Raw genomic sequence first — 20,897 nt, 5'->3', positions numbered from 1 at the left:
TGATCCTAGAGAGAGGGGAACAATTCTCAGCTCATTACCCCCTGAATAAAGCGGATCTAGCAATAGCCATGCACGCACGGGGCTACTTTAGCAAAACTGTAAGGGGGCTCATGGAGTGGGGCTGTCTCACTGCAGTAGTTTCTCCCCCTTTCCTTCTTCTTCCAGTCACAACAGGTGGGCCCGACAATCAGAGACCTACTAATCTCAGTACTACCCTCCCTATCAGAGAGGAATTAGACAAACCATCAAAAAAAAGTCCTCACTCCAGGCCTGCCCCCAATTCTTCCATCAAGACCATTATCTAAATCAGGAGAAAGTGATTTCCCTGTGCTTCGTCACTTAGCAGCAGCTCTATAAGGTCAGCAATAGTGTCTTTAACTTTTCCATCCACTAAAATGGGAAGATTTACTGTTTAAAACTCACTTCATGAACCTCCTCTTCCAAGAGAAACTAAGTAGCAGGCAAAATCTCTCTAAGGGAGAGGGAACAGGCCTGAGGACCAGTGGAGAGAGAGACAGCCGTCTTCCAGGCATGCGATGGCTGGACTGGAGACCCCACCACCACCATCAAATGCTAACGCTCAGCTCTTTCTTCTTACATTTCATGCTGGGGTTTGGCCATGGTCTCCCAGTCTGCGAGACAGTGCTAATAAGTGCTGACCAAAATGACAGGTGGGTGATTCCACACAGCAAGGACCGAGAATCTTAGAAGGACCACAGGAGGGAGAGGCCTTGTTTTTGCCTCCTATGGAGTATGGAAACTCCATTAAAGTGATTTTTTAACTAGGACCCAAGCCAAATCCATTCAATCATTTCTGCTAGGGAAAACACTGGCAGAAGTCCCCCAAAATATGCACTAGCAACCAGGATGACTATAGGCCCCTACAGGCAGAAGTGCTGTGATGCCTTAGAAAACTTTCCACAAGTGGGGAGATCCTGCTGGCACACCCATTACACCCAACCCCAATAGTGGATCCCATTCCTCCCAGCCAAAGGGGATTTCCTAGGGGACCTCCTCTGCTCACTCCTCTCAGAACACACGACTTTGGGAACAAGGAAGTAGGGCTAAAAGACAGAAGCAGCAGAGGACAGAGCTGAGTTTGCTTTTACTCTACGAGATCACAATGAGAAACATCTTCACCTGGCAGGAATCGTGGCTACTGGGTGCAGGCACTGAGCTTGAAGCAGTTGTGTGAAACCAGGCTACTTGATACTTATTACTGTTAAAACCTCAAGACTTAGCCCACAGGGAAATGAGTTACAATGCTGTCTTGTCTAAGGGCTACTCACTTCTTTTTAAAGAGCTTGCGGAAGGAGCTGCGAAAGCCCCCTTTCTGGTCTTGCCTGGGGTTTTGATCGCTGAAAGAGGTCTGTTCACTTTCTCTTTCTTCCTTTGGACAGAATCTCGTGGCGTCTTCTAAATGCATCTCCTGAAAACACAAAAGAGGGGTGTATTTTTATTCTTTTCCAAAGTTAATATTGATCCTGACTATGGGACAATTTTTTTAACTTGTCACTTTCCTCTCCCACTCCAAAAGGCTAATGGCGGACACCCTATTCCAACCAAAGCAAACCTAGGCTAATTAAGAAACCAGTAGTTGAAAAGAGGATAATTTTCTGCTGAATGTAGAAGTATTTTCTACATATCAAGGCAAATAGTCTAGAGTAGGGTTATGATATAACAATAATTAAAGATCAGGAAATAAAGGAAGATTAACTTCTTATTCTGGCAACAATATTGTCTTGCTGGAAAACCAACAGTAGTCCCCTCATATCCCTGGCTATGTTTCTCCTTCTACAAAATAAAAAAGTTTCTTGATTTTAATACTAGTTTAAGCTCGTGTTCCTAATTCTCCACTTTAGACATTAATGATGGAAGGAGTTTTTGAGAGGTCAGATCTGTTTAGAAATATGTCAACTCATATTTCCAACCTGCACGCATGCCTTTTACAATTCTTAATCCATGCTATTTACAGTGTAAGGTTAAAATAAATTTAAAAGCAAGGCTCTATCTTTTGTGAACTCTCTAGTTCCTTTTTAAAAAGCAACCTAAAATAGCTACTTAATTTTGAACCAAAAAGAGAAGCCAAGAAGTCAAAGCAAAAACCACCGTGAAACGTTCATGAATTGGATGGGTGAATGCTTGCTGATAGAGAGCAAAGAGTAGGGACAAATTTTTTTCAGGAAACATATGGGTTTGACTTCGAGACCTTAACTCAGGGTTGTAGTAGCAGATCTAGAGAGTATCTGAGATTCTATGAAGATTCATAACTAAACCACGGAGATCAACACCTTAATGGCTTAGTGTAGCGTTTCTGAAAGTATGGTCCTGGGGCTACACGATCAACTGGGGCCTTTATTTAAATGTAGATTCCTGAGCCCCAAGCCAGACTATCTGAACCAGAATCTCTGAAGTTAGGCCTAGATAATCTTTTTGCACACTTAGATTTTGAAAACCAGCAGTTTAAGGTATGTGTCAGCCCACCTGCACTTAATGTTTATATGAATCACCTGGGAATCTTGCTAAAATGCAGATTCTGATTCAGTTGGTCACGGGTGGAGCCCAAATCCTGCATTTATAACAAGCTCCCAAGTAATACATTTACTACTAGCCCAAGTACCATATTTTGAGAAGTGGGCTTTTAAGGACTTTTTAGGACTAAATCTATTAATAGTTTTAGGAAAATCTTTCTGTGGAATCATGATCTTGATAATATCTTGCGTTTGTATAGCATCCCATACTTTATGAAGCATATTCACAAACTTTATCTTATTTGGCCTTATCCTCACAACAACGCTGTGAGGTAGGTATAGATTGTCTTATTTCACAGATGAGAAAACTGGACGCACAGAGAAGCCAAATGAATTGTCCAAAAGCACACTGCTATCTGGCAGCAGAGTCAGGACTAGAACCAGGATCTCCTGACACCTAGTCAGGTGCTCTTTCCACTAAAGCATAGTGTCTTCTTTCCTGACTCTTAGAGACAGAACACTAAAGACTAGGGTTTGGTTGGCTCTGAGGGCAGGGGTGGAAGATACACAGAGTATATCTGAGGAGTTGGAACCCTAGGAACGTTGCACATCTCAGCAGGAAAGAGTTGATATCTTTAAATATGGGGCTTTTGAAGGGTTAATCTTTTGCAACTAAAACCCCATCTCGCTCTGATTAATGGTTTTTGTCTAGCAATTGTTGAGCTTCCAATTTTTCACACATCAACTAGGGAAAAAAAGACATTTTTATGAACATATGAAATAAAAGCATTCTTTGCAGCTTAGACTATACTAGTTATAAGGTTCTGTATGTATATCTCTGCCCATCCCATGTCACTGTGAATTGGCACTATTATTTCCTTTCTACTTCCCTTGGTAATGAACTTTTAAACTTTGACACACACCTAACTTTGATTTGTCTAAGAAATTTTACCTAACAGAATTTTATAAAGTTCAGAGTTGAAAATCAGAGGCAGAAGGAAATCTGAGAATCCTGGGGAAACTCAGCAACCTTAGCTGGGCACACGAAGGCGTTTCTGCCCTCTCAGGAAGCAGACACAGACTTTGATTTCTGGAGTCCAGGTGGGCGGCAAGCTCCAAGGCTCTGCATGTTCCTCTGGCCTAATGTCCACCACTCCCACCTGGGACAACATTTACAAGGAAAAACTCACCCTGCCGTTTTCGTAAAAGGCCCATGAGCCTTTTTTCATATTTCCCTACCCCTCTCTTCACTTAGCCAACTTTTAAGCAGCTTTTAAAATTAAATTCAGACGTTCAAACTATCTAGGAGACTTCTCTGACCATCATCACCTTAGGAGGGTTTAAATACCCTCCCATGTGCTTCCACCGTTTATTATAATTCTGTGTTTATGTGTCTCCTTCCTGGGCTAAGCCAGTGGCCTTGGAGGGCAGAGACTGGATGCTGTTTATTTCTGAACCCTCAGCACTTGACACAGAGCCTGGTGCAAGGCAGGTGCTCAGTGTTTGCTGAAAAATGAACGAATGAAAGGAGTCAATGATCTTCGATCTCTTCCCACTCACTTGGAAATAGAAACAGGTGGAATGTAGGGCCCTCATTCCTGGGAGAAACCCTTTCTCACCTAGGCAAAGGATCCCTAGTGCTGGATGCAAGGGATATGTCGTGCAGGTAAAGGCAGTCCTGGACTATCATTTTCAAGATGTATCAGCCAATACAGAGTTGCCCTGTAAACCCTAACCACCACTTCTAAAATGTTTAACAGGAAGGATGGGGGCACAGGTCAAAGCCACACTGTTACTCCATTTAATCAGAAATTGCCTTTGTTCCAATCACGTGCAGAGGAATTATTTGCTCAGGAACTATTAGTCCTTTCATGGATGTGTAAACACCTCTTTAAATCTCCCAAGGCTTGCAGACACCAAGGTTAGACATCAAAATACCAAACATCAATATAGAGGCCAAAGAAGGTGTTTGTGAGTCAATGCTTCCATGACTATTTTGTGTTGTCCTCGTCCCACTGGAGTCTGCCAAGTAAGGTGACACCCTTTTCCAGGCAAAAGGAAAGCAAGTGGAAATGAACTTTGCTGTCAATTTTGCAAGGAGTCCTCAGTGAGAGAGGGCAACTTGCCTCCTCCCTAGCTACAAACAAGGGTGCAGGTCGGGGAGTACAGTAGGCTGGCACACAGGGCTCGATATTTTGAACGTGTTAACAAGGGGTGTGCCTAACAGGCAAAGGAAGAAACAGACAGGCCTGGGACTTGCGTGCAGTGCCCTGCAAGTGAAGTGCAGCTGGGAGGTGCCACAGCTTAAGCAGGAAGGCAGAGAACACCTCTCACTCTTTCACTTGGGGTGGGGGGAGGCGTTTTAAGCAGGTCTACTAAGAGTCCTAGTCTTTCGGTCGTCCTACATATATTGGTAAGGCATGCTCCTGTGTCCTGGCACTGCAGAATGGGCGCTAACGCTCTCCTCCGAGGGCCACTGATAGTCAAGCCTTTAACCCGGGCTCTCCCTCAACATCCTCGCCCAGCTCGGCCTCTGCGCCCCCGCCTGGCCAGCCTGCTTCCCCTCCACGCTAGGTGAGCCCAGGCTGCACCCTGGAGATCTAGGCCCCGGGCTGCCAGTGCTGTGGGTTTGGGGTCGGTTTTACTTTACCCTCCTTACTTCCAAATAGGTCTGCTTTTCGCTTTGGGACCTCTGTTGGGGAAAGAACGTTCTGGGCGCGCCGCGGGCGGAGGCGGCAGAGCCGTGCGGCTGCGCAGCGCGCTCAGCCTTGAGCGGCGCGCGGCCGCCGCTGCTGCTGCGCGTGCTGTAGAGGCGCGGGGCCACGCCCTCGGGGGGCGGCGCGCGCGGGAACTCCTTGAGCGAGCGGCTCAGGGGCTTGGCCTTGCCGTGCGCATGCGCCGCCGCCTCCAGCTTGTAGGCTCCGCTGCTGCTTGCCGGAGACGTGGCGCTCTTGGGCAGGGGCTGCAGCGGATGCTCGGGCCGTTCGGCCTCCACGGCGAAGCTGACGGGCCGCAGGAAGCAGATGTCCAGGCTGGACTCGGAAGAGGCGGGCGAGCAGTTCTCGAAGAGGGCCGGCGCCTGGAAGGGCTCCTCGTCGTAGGGCGCGGGCAGCGCGAAGATCTCGCCGCCGTACTCGAACTCGTCGTAAGCCGCGGGCACGTAGCCGCGGGCGTCGGGCAGGAGCTCGGCCGGGGCGCGCAGGGAGCGCTCCACGTTGCCCAGCTGCTCGGCCGGAGAGGGGTCGAAGTCCATCTCCGGGATGGCCTGCAGGGGCCCAGCGAGCGCCTTCACGTCCTGCTCGGCGGCACAGAACTGACCCGGCGCCAGGAGGCTCTCAGGCCTCTCGTGCTTTCTGCCCTCTGTCTCCCAGTCACTGGGCTTTCCGGGCTGCATGCTTTCCATCAAGCTTTGCTGTTGTTGGCTTTTCTTCACTGGGGGCATCAAATGTCTTTAAAAGGGAAAGAGAATACAAAACAAGTGTGCTTACGGTTTGTTAGTGCACGCCTCTCACCTAGCAGCGCAAGGCCGGGACAGACACGCTGCCTGCCGACTCCCTCCTCTCCATCCCTCCCAGCCGCCTACGTGTGTTACCTACCATGCGCCACAGGCTTCTCAGATTAAGGAGTCCCCACGAGCCCTGGTCCCCCAAGTGGGAGAGTGAAAATGACCATCCGTGAAGGGGATGCCTGAAGTACCGTCTGAGCCCAGAGTCACTGCGCAGAGATGGCTGGTAGGCCAAGGATGCTCATCATTCCCCATGTGGAATCTCCGACCCTTCCCACCACTTGTCAAGGCCCCAAGGCACCTCTTTTCTCTCTTCTCTCCCTTTCTTGCCCTAGCAGAGTCATGTAAAATCATGGAAACAACTTTTGTTCAACTCGTGGATCTTAATGCTTAAGAATTCCCAGATGAAGTAAGTGGAGTACAATCATGATAACCGTTGAATCTGAATGTTGGTGTGTGGGGTTTACTGTACATTTTACTTTTCTGTATGTTTGAAATTTTCATAATAAACCAAAAATTCCTTGTGGCTATAAAGCATGCTATATAAGTCGTCTCAAACTTCCACCCAAAAAAACATTACTGAAATGAAAAGGCTGTCGATGAATATGCCCAATTTCATGGAGGTTTTTTTTGTTTAATCATGGATAAAGAATAACATTGGATACTTGGATAGAATACCCATCAGATTGGATGTGGTTTGCCAGTTCTGCTGGAATTAATTGCCAGACAGATGTGAGTGGACTAGGACACACTGACCCAAACTGGTTGTGCTAGTTTATTTATTCATACTTAGTTCTACCACAAAAATGCATAAAGAATGCAGATGTAAATGCTAACACTGAGTATCTTTCTCTGGTGGTCTTAAGATGAAAATTAGGTCTCACATTTACAGAGGTGAAAAAAATAGTAAAATGAAATATTGACTTGAATTCTCTTTTAACTTGGAAGACTCTTGTTGGGTTTTTTCCTGGCTATGTTTCTAGCACAGAGTGCAATGGCAGCTATCTTCTTCAGTCTGGATATAATCTCTAGGGATTTCTTTTTTTGGCTCTATTTGTCTCACTTCAAAGTAGAGAGTTCTGTCACTGTTTTAAGAGCTGAAGTGATCCACAAACTAAAATTCCACTTCCTGTCTCCCACTCCCCACCCAGGAAAGGTATTTTTTTCTGTAAGGAGTTCTCTCCTTATAGGACTTCCAGGATTTTCTCTATAGTAAGAAAATCATCCTGGGCTCTATTTATAGAAAAGTGAATGTCTCATAGGTTTTCAGAATGATTATAAAATTTCTCTCTTCTGCCTCCATATTTGCACTTCCATCTCTCACTGACAAATGTTCTCAATTTTAAGAGATAAGGGCAGAAAGCAAACAGGATTTATTTTGTGTTATTGATCAGTTGCTCCTTCCAGTGACTGTAATTAGCATTCTAAAAACTAGGGATTAAACACTAAGTTAATCTCAACTGCCTACCTCTCACTTCATTGTAGTTTTAGAAAAGATAAATAGCTTCTTGCATGATTTCTAAATTTTCCTTAAGAGAATAAAACCCAAAGCAGAAATTATAGTCTAAGGAATTAGTTTCATGAGAATTGTCTATATTTGGTAAATTGGGGGTTTGGAATTTTGAGTTTTGGTTTCCCTTATTCTTCCAGAAGTCCTAGTTTCAAAGGTGGCCAAGTTGACATCCTTCAGAGGTAAAATGAGTTCCAGATATGTAAACAGCCTAATCCTTACCCTAAAGATCATCAAGAAGTTGGCTGAATGAGAATCCAGCTTAGTGTATGAGAGGGTTGTGTGCAGCGACTTTAAAAGACTGTCAAATCCATCCACTGTCCAGAACAGCTTTCAGAGAAGCTGTCATAAGTGAAGAACAGAGGTCATGAAGTCCCTTTCTGAAGAAGCTTCAGGGAGAATTGGGAAGGGCTAAACAACCTTCTTTCTGTATCACCTCAGACCTATTTCTCATCCTCAGAGCCCAGACTTCCTCTGACCCTTGACTGGGAAACCTTTTTCTCCACCTCCATCTTTTGTAGACATTAAGTGGGCTACCACCTTTCTGAGGGGTTGTAAAATGCCTTCCTGTCATCTTACAGCACTCCCTTCCACTCTGTCATTGTCCAAACCCAGAGAGACTCATGCTTTAGGTGGAGGGTGGTTATGTGTGATAAAATTGTTGGGAGTAACCTCCAGCCTCTAGGCCTGCTCTTTAACATAAGTGCCGTCCTCTGGGATCCAAACTTTGGGTCAGCTGCTTACCTGCCACATGTGGGCCTGATGGGGCAAGAGGGAGGAAGGAGTCCTGTAGGTCATACTCCTAATACAGGCTGGCCTGCTACCCCCCCACAGACCACCTGGGAGGCGAGGGCATTGTCATTAACCTTTCCACAGCAACAGGTGCTTACGTGACAGCAGGGCCAGAACTGGGAGCCGAAGAGTAGGGTTGCAGCATCTCTTCTGAGTGGATCCCACTGTCACGGACAGCCTGGGGGCCTGCAGTGGGAGAAGCATCTTGCCCGGCATTTGCACACTGGGAAGCCAGCCCTTTGTACAGCTTCGCCATGGATGACCTAATGGAATGGAGGTAATTATTCTCAGGGTCTACAATGGGAAATCAGCTCTCTGAATACACACATTATACCAAGAAAGGCAGACTTATTTCTCAGATGAAGCTCAGCTGTGAAGTTCTCGGTCTCTCCAGGGCTCTCTACAAACCAGGTTGCTTACATAATAGAGTGCAAGCTGGATGCTGGGTAGGAGTAGGGATGCTGATTAATTGGCTGAATTGAGTTTGGGGGTAAGGGGAGTATGAGGAGAAGTCATCCATTAGAGGAGCCCTGGCTTGGGACATAGCATCTTTTACTGGTGTAAAGCATGCACAGAAATGATTCTGTTTTCCTCATTGGATTGGGATGAGGTTGAAGGAATTCCAGGTTATTAGGAAGCTTTGTTATGAGTTGCTTCTGTTCCTTCATAAGCCCGGATTTTCCTTAATCAGTCCTTCCTGTTTCCTCTTAGTGTGAAATCCTTTCAACCACCACCCCCTCCCTTATTTGTTTTATTTTTATCCATAGCACTTAAACCATCTAACTTATTTATTAACTGGCTATCCAGGTCTAGAAAGTAAGCTCCATGTGGCAAAGAGTTTTGCCTGTTTTGTTCTTTGCAGTATATTCAGTTTGCCGAACAGTGCCTGATGTACAATAAGTGCTCAGTAAATATTTCTTGAATTAATTAAAGAAATCACATTCTGGCCTTTAAACTGCAACTTTAAACCTGGCAAGTTTAGTGAAACAACTATTTTTGAGGTGGTTAGCAACATGAGATAATAGAAGGTCTGCATAAGCGTTAGAGTAAAAGTGCTTATTTTTCTAAATTAATTTCCACCAGGTAGTAAGTACCTCCCTCCTGTAGCCAACCTGGTCACCTCTCTTCCCTCCCCTGCTCTCTCTTCTCTTCCGCCTCCATCACTGCATTTCAGCCGCTTTACATTCAATGTGGTTACTTGTGACAGACACTCACGTTGACCGTCTGTATCCCTGTTCTCAGAAACCTTTGATCAACCCTCTAGACTGCACCATCAGAACCTTACTTCTTGAGTTTTTTCCGTTTCTGAATAAGCAAATCCTCATTGCACTGAAACAGCAGGGTGTAGTGTGAGATAAATACTCGCAGGCGTTGAACACACACAAGAAGTAGGTAATAGTCAGGGTGTTCCTGCTCTGTGAACTTCAGGACGTTCTGGATGGAGGAAAAAAGGAAGCAGCATTGCATAGTTAGAATGAAAAGTTGTTTCGTCTCTTCTGTACCTTGCCTTGATCTGTTGTGAGAGTTTGGTAGCCATTTAATCAAAATGATGCAAATGGCCAATTTAATTACAAACTGAAAAGTCAAACTTGCTGTTCTCTTTGTCCATCACACCAAGGGAAAATAATAGTCACTATTGCTCCTGTTCGAGTTGAATTTGAACATAATTCCATCTGAAAAATTAGAAGGATCTACTAATTAGATCTCTGAAGTAATGGAGCCATTCTAACAATTACTCTCTGTAGGCAATGCCTTATAACCCAAAGGAGTCAGACTCATGGTGAGAAGGTCAGGCATCAAGGCTGGAAGTGAGGGGATGTTGATGATCACGCCTGGCCTAGTGGCCCCTCCTGTTACATTGCCTGCTGTGCTATAGTGGAATGTGCATGCTGGTTGGATTTGGGAAAGCTAACAGTTATTGAGTGCTTCCTATTGCCAAGCACTAAGTCCTTTACATTATTTTCTCATTTAGTTTTTACCACAACCCAGTTAGATATATGCCATTGTTACTCCAATTAACAAATAAGGAAATCAAGGCACAGTGAAGTTAAGTAATCTTCACTGGGTCACACATCTAATGAGTAGCAGAGTCAGGATTTGAACTCAAGTCAGACAGCAGAATCTGGGCTCTTATTTACTTACTTACAACCTGCTTGCAAGACCTGGGTTTCAGGCCTATATTTTTTCACTGACCAGGTGTCTTAACTTGGGCAAGTTACTTCTTTGGGTCTCCATTTCCTTATCTAAAAAAATGTTAATAATGATACCTATTTCATGGGATTGTTGAAAAGATTAAATTAGATAATTACTGTGAGAGAATGATTTTAAGATCTAAAGCCCCATACAATTGAAAGTCTTTTTAATATTAACACTGGGCTACTTCTACCTGAGACAAATCCCAAGCATTTCTGAGATGCTTTCACTGAACTACTTAAGAAGATCAGTCAGCAATTAAACCAGAACAGGTGGGTGGTGGGAAGAAGAGGGGCTGGTAGGGGTGTTGATGAGTCTCTCTTTCTCAACTCTACTGCCTCCAAGATGCTACAAACCCTGCGGGAAAATGGTGTGAAGAAGTCAGCTCATCAGCTTCTCCATGCTTCTCCTGTGACACAAGACATAAGCACAATGTATTGTAGACCCTTGGACGCAAGCGAAAAGAAAGTAGTAGTCAGGGGTGCATTTAGATGGCTGTAGAACCAAGGTGGAAGGGACTGAATAGGTATCCAGGGTCTGGCAGGAGCTGCCATAGAAAGATCCTGGATCAGCATAGGTGTGAATTGCTGGTCAATGAAGATAGAACTTCATTTTTGGCATCACGAGCCAAAAATTTTTAGAGAATGAGATTTTAGCTCATAGCACAAGGTGGAGATGGGGTAATCATAACAATCTAAATCATTTAAACACTTCTTAGAAATATTAATGATTCCTTGACCCTTCACAGTGTCTTTCATTGGAAGCCAAAAACAACTGTGTAGCGTGAAAATCAGTTTAGTGGCTTGGCCAGCCATACCTACCTGCAGATGTATCAGATATTCGGGGATGCGCTGAACTATGTGAAAAAACAGTGTATAGATGTCAGACTTGATCTCTTCGTCACCCTGAATGAAAGAAAGTTGGAGTCAGTCTTCAGCGCCCCTCCAGCTCTGGCTGTCAAACCCCAGAGTCAGTTCCCCCAGAGTAAGAAGGGTTTTTACTCTCTTCTCTGAAGAGAGTTTTCTTCATCTAGAGTGTCATGCAGCATTGATCTGTTCGGGGACATGATCAAGGAGACAACTCTTCTCTAGCAGGGAGCATGTCATATACTTCTTTAGAATCCACCCAAGTTTCCCAACTAATCCCTCCTCTTCCCCACCCTCCAACACCATCTTAGCACAGTGGGCGTTCAGTAAATTATATATGAGTTGACTAAATTCATTAAGGTTCTTCAGCCAGTAATCTTTACAGTGGTTTATGAATAGGCACTAAGGGTGGATTGGAGCCTCATGAGAATGGGGAAGGGAGTATGATTAGAAACTGGTCAGCTGGCCTGGCAGCAGGAAACACGCTGGACTTTTTCCATGTCCCTTCCCCTCCTTTCCCTTTCTCAAATATTTCCTGAGTAATAACACGTGGTTGGTATTGTACTGGGTTGGGAGCAGTAAGGGGTTGAAGTAGAAAGTTAATAGAGCCTCTCACCTCTTGTGAAACTTGATTAACTCTTAGCTTTAGAGCTCCTGATATGGTTCTTTTCTATGGACGTAAAATAACTAGAATTGTCTTATATTTATATGTGCTTATTGAGCACCTAATATATCCTTGCAGAAGCAATACTTAAAGCAACATGACTAAAGCCATTTTATAATCTTATAAACTGACAGATACAGGATAACATGAATTTAATATTCAGTTCATATTGTCTGAGCCTATAAAACCCAAAACCCCTCAAGGCTGCAAGCGGCAGTCTGAAGATCTCTGCTTAGAATAGCTGTTTACTTTGTCTGTATTTCCAGTGGAATGGAACAGAAGGTCAGTAAGGAACAGCAAAGACCAAAGCAATGGCACTGATCCTTGAGTGGGCTCCTTTAACCCCAGGGAGGAGTGTCAGTGGCTCTGTTCAAGCCATTCCCCAGCCTGGAGAACAAGCTCAGAGTGCATGTGCTGTAGTCTGGGCAGATGAGCAACATCATATAGTTACACGTGTAACCAAAGGACAGTGCACACATACCTCCTTCAGAACAACCACATGAACCAAAGAGATGCATTCTGGCAGGTCCCTCAGGTAAGCAACATAATAATCCAAAAAATTATTCTTGAAAACAAGCAGAAAAAGGCATGGTAAGAACCTGGAGACAGGAATGATAACAACCAATATGTTTACAGAGTCATGCATATTAAATGGAGTACTTTGCAGAGATGATTTTAATCATTCATTTAATGTGTTTAGTAAATTTTTTTTCATTCACCTTAAAAAATCTTTTTGGTTTTAAGGAAAATATTCCTGTGGATTTGGAAAACAAAACTCAGTATCCCTGCTTTAACGAGAGAAAGTGAAATGATAAACCAAAGCAGAGGGAAGGGGCCATGTAAGTTGAAAAAATATTTTTAAAAGCTGTTCAATGATAAAAATGCATATTTTGTTTTTAAATTACTTTCATTAATGATGAAATGCTTTAATCATCTACATCTGAATGAGGAACTTTGTCCAACTCACCTCATAGTTTCTAGACCAGGGATTCTCGACTTTTTCCACTAATTGCATATTCACCTATGGAATATCCCCTCAGGAAAACAGTTCTCACCTTTCAAAGTTATACTCGCATAGCTATAACAGTTTTCAGCTCAAGAAAGCATACTGAATACAAATGAGTAAAAGTGATATTAGAGGGATAGTATTACATCCACTCTATACAGGTAGATAATTTGTAAATTTCGTATTATTAATCACAGCTGAGAATCATCGATATGCAGAGGTTAACTGCAGGCAAAATCTGGCTTGCAGACCAGTTTTAATTAGCCCACACAATATTTTTAAAATAAGAAAATTTCATACAAAATTCTGGATTTCCAGCTTCTCTTAAAATATCAGAAGTTCTGGTAACTCTAGTCCTTTTTTCCTGCATAACAACTGGATAAAGCTGAGTAGCTATTCTTTGTTGAAAGCATATGTGCTCCACTTAAGCTCACTTCCCAGCAGTCCACATTGTTTTACATTCAGCTCACTTCTACTCACTAAAGTCATTGTCTGGCCCTATAGGCATTTGAGTTTGCAACTTGTGGCCTAAATCATACTTTCTTTGAAGAACATTATAGAGATTTCAAACCTTAGCATCCTTTCTCCAGGGAAGTGAAAACAAAAAACATTCCAGACAAATAGCTGCCCATCACATTTTTAAAAATCTCTAGGGAATGAAATTGTGTGTGAACGTATATGCATATATACAAAGTCTCATATATTTATGTTATATGTATGGATGGATATATACGTGCATGTATATATACTTATACACAAATACACACACATACATACACATACATGTGCGTATTCAATGGGGGCAGTTATAGTACAGTGGAAAGTGATGATCTGGAAGTTAAAAGACTTGGGTTCTAGCCACAGATCTACAAATATCTAGATAGCTGGGTGATTTCAGCCAAGGCTTTTAATTTCTCTGAACTTTATTTCATTATCTGTAGAATGAGGAGGTTAGACTAGATCTCAGGAATTCCTCTAACTCTGAAATTCACTGATTCTCGATTCTCTATTAAGAGAAACAGACAAGGGAGACACAGACACATATAATTCAAGTTTATAAAGGATTAAGAAAAAAACTTACCTCATCATTTGTTAACTTAAGGAATAAATCTCCAAGGACCCCTTGGCGTGGCCACTTCAAGACCCTTTCCTGCAGAGCATGAAGCAAATCCAGGTGCTGCTGGACAAGGTACCGTAAAGAGCCAGGGAAGAGGCTTGGAACAGAATAGACACACAAACCAGGTGTAGAGAAGAAAAGGCTCTACAAGAATATATGGAGCAGGTCCCATTTTCCCAGCCATTCAAAATATGTTGAGTATTCAAAAAAAAAGTCTGTCATCGTCAACCTCACAGCAGATATCCTCAGACTATAGAAAGACCCCTTGACTGATGGCTCCTATACGAATGTATTGAACTAGTAAAGGGCACATCACTCGAATGGCCTTTTTAAAGCTTAACTGGTACACTCTTATTTATGTGACAGTGGAAATTTTAAGGGAAATCTTTTTCAACGTTTTAAAGTTATTCCCACTTGATGTGCAAATTGCCTATTCTAATTAATGTTGCAGATGAGGACACTAAGGTGGCACTGGGTCATTGTTAGCTACTGGGTAGGAGACTGTACTTAGGTAAGGAGGAATTTTGTTTAAAGCTGGCAACTGAAAGCTCAGGGGATGAGGGCATAAAAGTGTTCCTTTTCCCCTTTCCTTCAGTTTCTAAGAAGAATCTGGGCAAGGATGGAGTCTTGCCGGGGGAGGCTACAAACTAGGCCTGGCCTGCTACTCCCAGGAGTTTTGCTGAGCCCCCTTCCTGCTCTCACATCCCCCCAGCCATCTCAGTGTGCCTCATTTTTTTCAGAGGAAATGAAGGAAAGAAGAGAGAAGTCCGAGGAGGATGGGGTGGAGAGGAGAGACAGAGAATCATAGGAGGAAGAAGAAGGGGGATTGGATGGAGAAGGGAGGTGAGCAGAGGCCTGTAGGAGTGAGGAAGGAAGAAACAGAAAGAGTGAAGTCTTACTGGGCTACAGGAAAGATTTCAGCTCCAGCTTGGTAACTTAGGGAAAATGAAAATAGGTTACCCTGTGCTTTTAAGACCACAAGGTTTTTTTGCAGGGGGGCGGTTGTTGGTTGGTTGGTTTTTTTGTTTGTTTTTTCTTTTAGGTAAGAAGTAGATTTATTAATATCCTTTGTAAAGAGGTTGCAGGAAAATGGGGTGCAAGAGAATGGTCATGTCCCAGGTCTCGGGCGGGTCCCCAGGACAGGCTGCCAAGTAAGGGTCCTTGGCTTCGCGCAGCAAAGAATTCAAGGGCTAGCCATAGTAAAGTGAAAGCAGAGATACACATTCCATAGGCAGAATGCAGTCTGTCTCAAAAGGGGAGAGCGGCCAAGACCACAAGTTTAACAGAGATGAAAGTGATGGCCTGTTTGTTGCTGAGAACCAAACTTATTTGGATATTTCCCCAGGGTCTACTGAGAGTAAATTAGTGGACAGTTGGGGTGCTTTGCCAACCGCAAACAAGCAGACCTTTGTTGAGAACAGAAGGAAGGACACCAGTTTGAAAGGAGGTGTTTTCAACCCATCTCCCGGCAAAGAAGACTCCTCGGTGGTCGTAGCTCAGAGAAGACACACACATGCCGGAATGGGATACCCAGCCTCCTGTGAAAAGATACAAGGATTCCTTCCACCCCCATCTGACCACGCCCTGTGCCTCCACACATGCAGAGCCAGCTGATCCATAAGCGTGGGAGGAGAGGCCTGTGCTAGGCTGGTGCAGTGGGCTCAGAAGATCTAAGTAATCCCTGTCCAGACCAAAGGGAATTTGGAGGAGTGGCTGGGAGACAGTCTTGACTGGGAGAAGACCATAAAGCTGATGGAGGAAAGCACAACTGATCAAACAGAAAGAGTGAAACACTGCACCAGCAAAAGATCTAGATGTGAAAGATTTCTCCCCACCCAGAGGCTGACAGTGACTTTGGGTAACATTCCTGGTGTGACAGTGAGAGATGTTAGGGCACCGTGGTGAGATATGACTTTGTGATGGGTTGTCACTGTAGGTTATATAATGTGTCTTGAGTTATCTCTTTTCTTTTTCTCTCCTTCCTTCCTTTCCTGTCCTGTCCTTTCTTTTTCTTTCCTTTCTAGAAAGCTGCCTTCTGCAACACTGTGACCAGTGTACTTGCAGAGTTGACAGCTGATAACTTGGTTGGAGTCCAGATGTCTCCTGGACTGTCCACTGGGCTAACAGAGTAAGGTTTCAGGATGAGGGTCAGAAAAGGCTAAGGCTCCCATCAAGCATCATGGAAGCATGTAAGTTACATGAAGAGCAGTGGTTTACAGTGGGTTCTGTACCAAATATTGAAAACAGGCTTTAAAAAATTTTTTTTAATTTAATAAGGTTAATATTTGAAATCAGGGAAGAATGTGGAGGAGGTAAGCCAGGAAGTGGAGAGAGCGGAGGGAGAAAGAAGCAAGAAGCACAGACACACTTCGTCTATTTCACTATTTTGCCTGGAGCCACACCTGACTCCCATGAGCAAGTTTTTCATTAAGACAAAAGTATTACGTGCTCAACTTATTTTCTGTTCCTTACCAGGGGTGAGATTATGGCAACATGAGTAGTTTATTCTTTCTAAAGCCTTCAAAGTAATTTCGATTCCCGCAATGCAGTTCTCCAGCAACGAGAAAAATAAACTAATAGCAATCAATGAAAATCCAGTTATAGTTTCAAATGAATAACTTAGCTCTTAAGTCCAAACAGCTCCTGAGCTTCAGCTGCAGGGTGAGGCATCGATAATTAAAATATGTGCCACCTGGTGGTGATCTGAAGCATACAGCTCGCTGAGTTCTTGGTAGATGTGGCCCTGGAGTTTAGCTTTTAAGGCTAACTGGCAATCCTGTGGAGCTGACTTTGTCCCTCCTGATAAGGGTTCAGACAGGACTGTTTGAGCCCGAGGTTGTGGCTCTGTGTGCATGAATCATACCGGAAAAAGCCAAGAACTCCAACTTCTATGATCCTCCTACAAATGGACAACAGCCTGCACGTTCCCCTCAGGCTTCCGCTGGCAGCCTTTGCCCCTGCAGCGTCAGACCCTTTTAGCCAGGGGCAGGGCTGGCTTGAAACAGCCTGAGGAGACTCCTGAGTGCTTCATGTTTTTCTGCGGAAAACCTGAAGTTTTATTTTATAGGCTTGAGAAGACGTGGCAACCTCAGGTTTGAGTGTCAGGTATGTAGTTGTAGTGGGTGTTGTTTTCACCCCCAGGTGACTTTTCAGTGAGGGTAGAAGATGCAGAAGGCTTGCAGTTTGTGATGGGAAAAATAGTAAATGTTAATAAATTAGTTTTCATCTTTGCATGGGAGGAAAAATGCCAGTAGGGAAGAGGAATAATCTCATTCTGTTTTGTATTTCATTCAGCTGGTCTATTTAAATAAAGTACATCTGGAGGCTTCAGAAAGCTTTAAAAAAAAAAGAAACATAGTGAGTAAAGGGGGAGGATGAAGATCTAACCCCACGTAGGAGAAGGGCAACATTACAAACCTCAGAACCAGAGATTAGCACTAAGAATACTAAGTTGAAGCTCTTCTCTTCTTGGGCTATGAAAACAAAAGAGAGGGTTGCTTAGCAGATAACTAACATGAATAGCATTATCATGGATATGAGAAATAGCCATTGTCTTACTTTCATTGAGGATGGCATGATAGTTTTAATTTTTTTTAATCTCAGGATTTTGGGGAAAGGCCCACTTCTTCCTCAGTAATGAGTCGTGAGAAGTAGAAGTGAGGGCAAGTAGCAAAGAGCTTCCGTGAGCTAAGAACATATCCCTACCTGGCAATTCAGCTGAGATCTGAAGTAAGAACTTATGGGCGGTTAAGAGAGAAGCATAAGTTGTGAAATAGGAAGAGACAAAGTCGGCTTCTGGCTGATGCACTTGGCATATTGCTGTTAGTCAAGGTGGTATCTTTGCAATCACATGGTCCTTAGGGAAACGGTGTGATGTTGAAAGAGCAGAAGACACAGGGTCAGACAGGCCTGGGCTTGAGTTCTGGCACCTATTGGTTTTGTGGCTTTAAACCTCTCTAGACCTGAGTTTCTTCTTCTATAAGGTAGGATTCACAGGGTTCTTGTGAAGATTTCATGAAGTTGATATAAATGAAGTGCCAAGCATGGGGCCTGGTTACTGTATTCCAGAGCAAACAGTCCTCTCATTCTCTCTCCTTGCTCCATCCCCACATTTTCAGAGACTGGAAGGAGATGCTGCTGGCTTAGAATCTTAGATGTGGAGGCAAAGCTCATCAAAAGGTATACTGGGTTTTAGATTGGTTTTAATGTAAACTGAGCAAGTCTTCTAATGTAAACTCTAGCAAGGTAGCTAGAAGCCGGAGAGACTTCTTGGAGGGCTGAAGGGGCAATCTGGGAGGGTAGGACAAGCTCGATTGGGGTGAAGGAGGGGGAATCAAGTGGCCAGAAGGGAAAGGAAGGACCAGCAAGAATCTAGGCGGCCGCTGAGAGAAAGTAAAACCCAATCCAGAGCCTCTCTTGTTCACAGCTTTAAATGTCACATTACCCTTTCTGCTCCTTGCTGCTTTCTGTTTTGTTTACTTCATAATTCTTTTTTTTTTAAAAACAATGAATATTCCTTTTTCTTGTAGAAATTTATTCCTTTTTATTTATTTATTTTTTATATTTTGGCCACAGCGTGCGGCATGTGGGATCTTAGTTCCCCAACTAGGGATCGAATCCGCACCCCCTGCATTGGAAGCACAGAGTCTTAACCACTGGACTGCCAGGGAAGTCCCAGTGAAACAATTCTTGAAAATAGTTAAGCCGCTGATGGATTTGTCAGGGAATATTTTCTTACCTCAATCACCCAGATAGGGGGAGCATTGCGTTTTGGTGACTGGGTGTACTGCTGGCAGCTGCAAAGCCAAGTAAGATTGGGGGTGAGGGGGTGATAAGAATCAGGAAAACATAGTTAGGGCATCCCACGGTTTATGAGCCACCAGTGTATATTACCCGACAGAATGCTTAAAGTCGCAATGCTGTATGTGTCTCCAGTAGTCTATCATCCAGACTTTTCATTTATTTGGATTGGCCTTTTCCTCAGTTGATCTGGATTATTACATCTTTATTACATTAGTCTTTTCCCACCAAATCATAGTTTCTCTTTCCTGCTTTCTTTCAACAGAGAGGCAAGCAGAGCAAATCTGAAGTTTGGAAACAGATATAGATGGAGGAGTGTTGTACCCTTGGGCCTAGCAAGCTGCTGTAACACATCACAGGCCCTCTGGAAGCACTGCGCCACAACACAGGTGCACACACACACGACTCACACATCATCCAGGATCACGTGAACAAATAATGAAAAAGGTCCAAGTTCATAGCTATATCAGCCCTGTATCATTTATCTAATGGCCACTTCAGACCTCCATTGCATCCATTCCCTGTACTTTCATGAGAAGTGATTCCAGGGGGTCTTCCAGGATCCCAGTTGAACATGCAGATGGCAACAGACAGGAATGCCTCCCTCACTGTAGCCTTTATTCCTTTTAGGTTCTTAACAGACAGGCCAGGGACACTGAAAGCCCCAGAGACTACACTCATTTTCTTATCTGCTCAGAATCTAAATTTGAGACTTGCCAAGGGTTACCTGCTGTCACTGATATTCTCTTTTCAAAGACTATTTCTGGAACTCTTTACAGGTCCCAGAATTCCCAAAGTGGAAACAATAAACAACTTACCTTAAATTTTAATCAATCTGAAAAGCAAAGGCAATGAATACATGGATACCTTCTCTCTTTGGAATTCCTCTTTCCATCTGACCCCTGGAATGTTGCCTTGATCTTCAGGATCAGAGAGATGTTAATGACATATTTTCTTTCTGATTCAAGCAGTTCCAAAGCCACAGTCTGTCTTTTAGCTTTAAAAACAAACCAAGGAGGGAATTTTAGTTAACCACTCTTCCCTGAAACCCCATCAAATGTTAGAAAGCAATGAAGAGATATTGAAAGCAATATAAAGAGAAACCAACAAGTTTTTGGAAGATGTAAAACAGAATGGATGCATGTTTATTAATTCAGCAGAGTAAAGGGCACAAAGCCCTTTACTTTGGTGTTTTCATCTGAGGATGGGTGATCGGCTGAGAAGCAGAAAGGCTCAAGGATTGGAGGCACCAAGGTACCACAGAATGTACAAATAAGGGGCAATGCTGTCAACAGGAGAAGTAGTCTGCATAAAGTGCAGATGAACCTCCAGCTCCCCATCCCCATGCCACATGGCTTCCTCATTTCCACCCAATGGGAAATGAGAAATATTAAACTAGAGAAGCCTGAGTCTCTGGTATCTGAGCTAAGATCAGACATAGAGGGCAGAGTTGAGATGCTTAAATGAAAACAAAGGGACTCAGAGAAGGCTTGCAGACGGAACAGTCAGACGCCTCTCAGCCTTTTCCGCTGCAGATCCCAGAATGCCAGCAGCCAGACTTACACTGTCCAGGCAGGAGAGGGGAGGACCTTCCACTGGAGAAACTGAACTGCCCAAGTGAAAAAGATCTACAAACACTGACATAAAGAGGTCACCTATCAAAAAGGTGATTTGCCACCTGTTTAGCAGATAATGAAGCCCACTTATTGTGAAGCTTAACCAACACAGAATTTTCAGTTTTTTTTTAATTTAGGGCCTTTTCTTGGATATAAATAATTAGCTAAGAATCCTCAGACATTTAATCAATCTTACATCATAAAAGAAAGAGAAGGAAAAAGTATATACACATTTTTTTTTTTTTTTTTTTTTTTTTTTTTTTTTTTTGTGGTATGCGGGCCTCCCTCTGCTGTGGCCTCTCCCGTTGCGGAGCACAGGCTCCGGACGCGCAGGCTCAGCGGCCATGGCTCACGGGC

General features: G+C 43.7%; 1 protein-coding gene and 1 long non-coding RNA gene across 4 annotated transcripts in view; one reads left to right on the top strand and one right to left on the bottom strand.

Annotated features, from left to right (window-relative positions):
• ARHGEF33 (Rho guanine nucleotide exchange factor 33) overlaps positions 1-20,897 on the bottom strand; it is a 46,172-nt gene that overhangs the window by 6,313 nt on the left and 18,962 nt on the right. For 2 of the 3 annotated variants that reach the window (XM_007103437.1, XM_028497119.1), the window contains exons 8-15: positions 19,792-19,921; positions 14,089-14,221; positions 12,483-12,566; positions 11,293-11,376; positions 9,564-9,712; positions 8,377-8,541; positions 5,122-5,920; positions 1,290-1,429 (exon numbers count right to left, since the gene is read on the bottom strand). In XM_007103437.1, coding sequence (XP_007103499.1) covers positions 1,290-1,429; positions 5,122-5,920; positions 8,377-8,541; positions 9,564-9,712; positions 11,293-11,376; positions 12,483-12,566; positions 14,089-14,221; positions 19,792-19,921 — 1,684 coding nt within the window. Of the gene's footprint in view, positions 1-1,289; positions 1,430-5,121; positions 5,921-8,376; positions 8,542-9,563; positions 9,713-11,292; positions 11,377-12,482; positions 12,567-14,088; positions 14,222-19,791; positions 19,922-20,897 lie in introns of those variants that run through there. The other variant, XR_003682430.1, reaches the window with a different exon arrangement.
• LOC114487379 (uncharacterized) overlaps positions 20,246-20,897 on the top strand; it is a 12,952-nt gene continuing 12,300 nt past the window's right edge. The window contains exon 1 of the long non-coding RNA XR_003682432.1: positions 20,246-20,590. This is a non-coding gene — a long non-coding RNA (uncharacterized lncRNA). The remainder of the gene's footprint in view (positions 20,591-20,897) is intronic.

The sequence above is a fragment of the Physeter macrocephalus genome, chromosome 12 (genome assembly GCF_002837175.3).
Source record: "Physeter macrocephalus isolate SW-GA chromosome 12, ASM283717v5, whole genome shotgun sequence".
Taxonomy (NCBI): Eukaryota; Metazoa; Chordata; class Mammalia; order Artiodactyla; family Physeteridae; genus Physeter; species Physeter macrocephalus.
Note: the sequence above shows the minus strand (reverse complement) of the source record. Positions and strands in the feature narration are given on the sequence as shown.